This window comes from Aphanomyces invadans (assembly GCF_000520115.1).
Source record: "Aphanomyces invadans strain NJM9701 unplaced genomic scaffold supercont1.7, whole genome shotgun sequence".
NCBI lineage: Eukaryota > Oomycota > Saprolegniomycetes > Saprolegniales > Verrucalvaceae > Aphanomyces > Aphanomyces invadans.
The window spans coordinates 815,356-816,893 of NW_008580152.1; the positions used below are offsets into that span (position 1 = coordinate 815,356).

At 51.8% G+C, this 1,538-nt stretch overlaps 1 protein-coding gene across 1 annotated transcript; it reads right to left on the bottom strand.

Annotated features, from left to right (window-relative positions):
• Nucleotides 1-13: 13 nt before the first annotated feature.
• H310_04449 (hypothetical protein) lies at nt 14-337 on the bottom strand (the record flags this gene model as incomplete). The annotated part of the gene is made up of 1 exon (XM_008868806.1): nt 14-337. One exon carries the CDS (start codon nt 335-337, stop codon nt 14-16), a length of 324 nt encoding a protein of 107 aa, XP_008867028.1.
• Nucleotides 338-1,538: the final 1,201 nt, after the last annotated feature.

Genomic DNA, 1,538 nt, shown 5'->3' on the forward strand with positions numbered 1-1,538 from the left:
AGAAGACAGCGCGTCATGGCACTTCTGGAATCGTCGGTAAGCTCGAGTATCGTAGCTTGTATCTGCGCGCAACGGCAGTCGAGAACGGGACGCGTACGTCGGAGACTTTGATGCGTTTCGTTTGGTACTTGGGGCATTCTGGGACTGGAGGCACGACGTGTCGGCGAAACAATCGAGGGCCTCGACGGATCGTCGTTGTCGTCGTCGGTCGGGAGTTCAAGATTTCTTTGATTTGGTTCAGTTCCGTATTGTACAGGTCCTTCGTCCGGTATATGTGCTTGAAAGAGGGTCTCACGATAAAGTGGAGCCACGTGCACACATCATGTTGCATTGTCATGAGCGAGGGTGAAGAGGTTGAAGAATGCCGTCGGCGATTCCGCCATCCACGTGGTCATGCGCTCATGTGGCTGCGCTTGTGTACATGTCGCGAAAAAGAATCCCAAATACTTTTATCCAATCCACGTGATTTCTTCCCATATCGCACGTTTTTAGCCAATCAACTAATCTCTTGATGTAGAATACCATGTGTTTTGTCCAATAGAACAATTCATGCATTTTCGATCTGGTGTGCCATCGGCAAGTTACGGTGTAACAATGCAGTGTCATGGGCATCGTACTTGGACGGCGCCGTGATCCCGAGCTCCCAGACGCCGAAAACTCAGTTGACATCTAGCATCCGCTGCCACTCACACTAAGATGCTTGTCCACGAGGCCGTGAGAGGTGGGCAATCGAGTCCTGTGGGACATGTCGCGTTATGTGTGAGAATGATCTGGTTCGGCTGACTCAGCACGGCATCTTTACCTGCGAAGCATGCGACTGCATGTGATCTTCGGCCCCCAAGTCGAGTTGACCAGCAAAGCTGACATCCCGCTGAAGTGAGTCAAACGAGTCGGACACGCAACACGTATGTTCATCGCTTAGCCAGTTGGTTCGAGGTGAGGTTGATACGACTGCGCTTGATTGCGGTCAGTCGACACCTGGGGTCAGGTACCTCCCCATACCAGCACCTTCAAATGCAGCTGAGCGAATCAAAAACCCAAACGAACGTTTTCAATGACGAGGTTACACTGACTCGCCTTTGTCTCTGAGCGACCGCTGTTCGTTGCAGCATTTCTTTGGCAATAGGTTGGCCAGGCAAGATTGGATTTGACGGTGACCGGACCATCGACACGTCTTTCTCGTACCTCCTGCACACGTATCACAAGGTCGGGTATCGGGCGCTGAGTGGAATACATGTATATGTAGCCACATATGCATTGCACAGACTGACGATCGAGACAGCACCACGGCGATCGTACGTGGATGACAGAGCTCGCTCTTCCGACAAACTCGTGGCCGCCCGCCGTTCGCTCTGATCGGGCGTTCCTTGAGACCGTGGCATAGCTGGTTTCACGCGTAAAAACTGCACAGAAGGTACTTCTTGGCAATGTGTCGTCGTGCGAGAAATGTCTGCAGCGCTCCGTGTGTTGTTTAGCCCAGAGGAACGCCAAATATATTCAAGTCACATTTATCACCAATTTTTTTGCCCTCTGGTGAT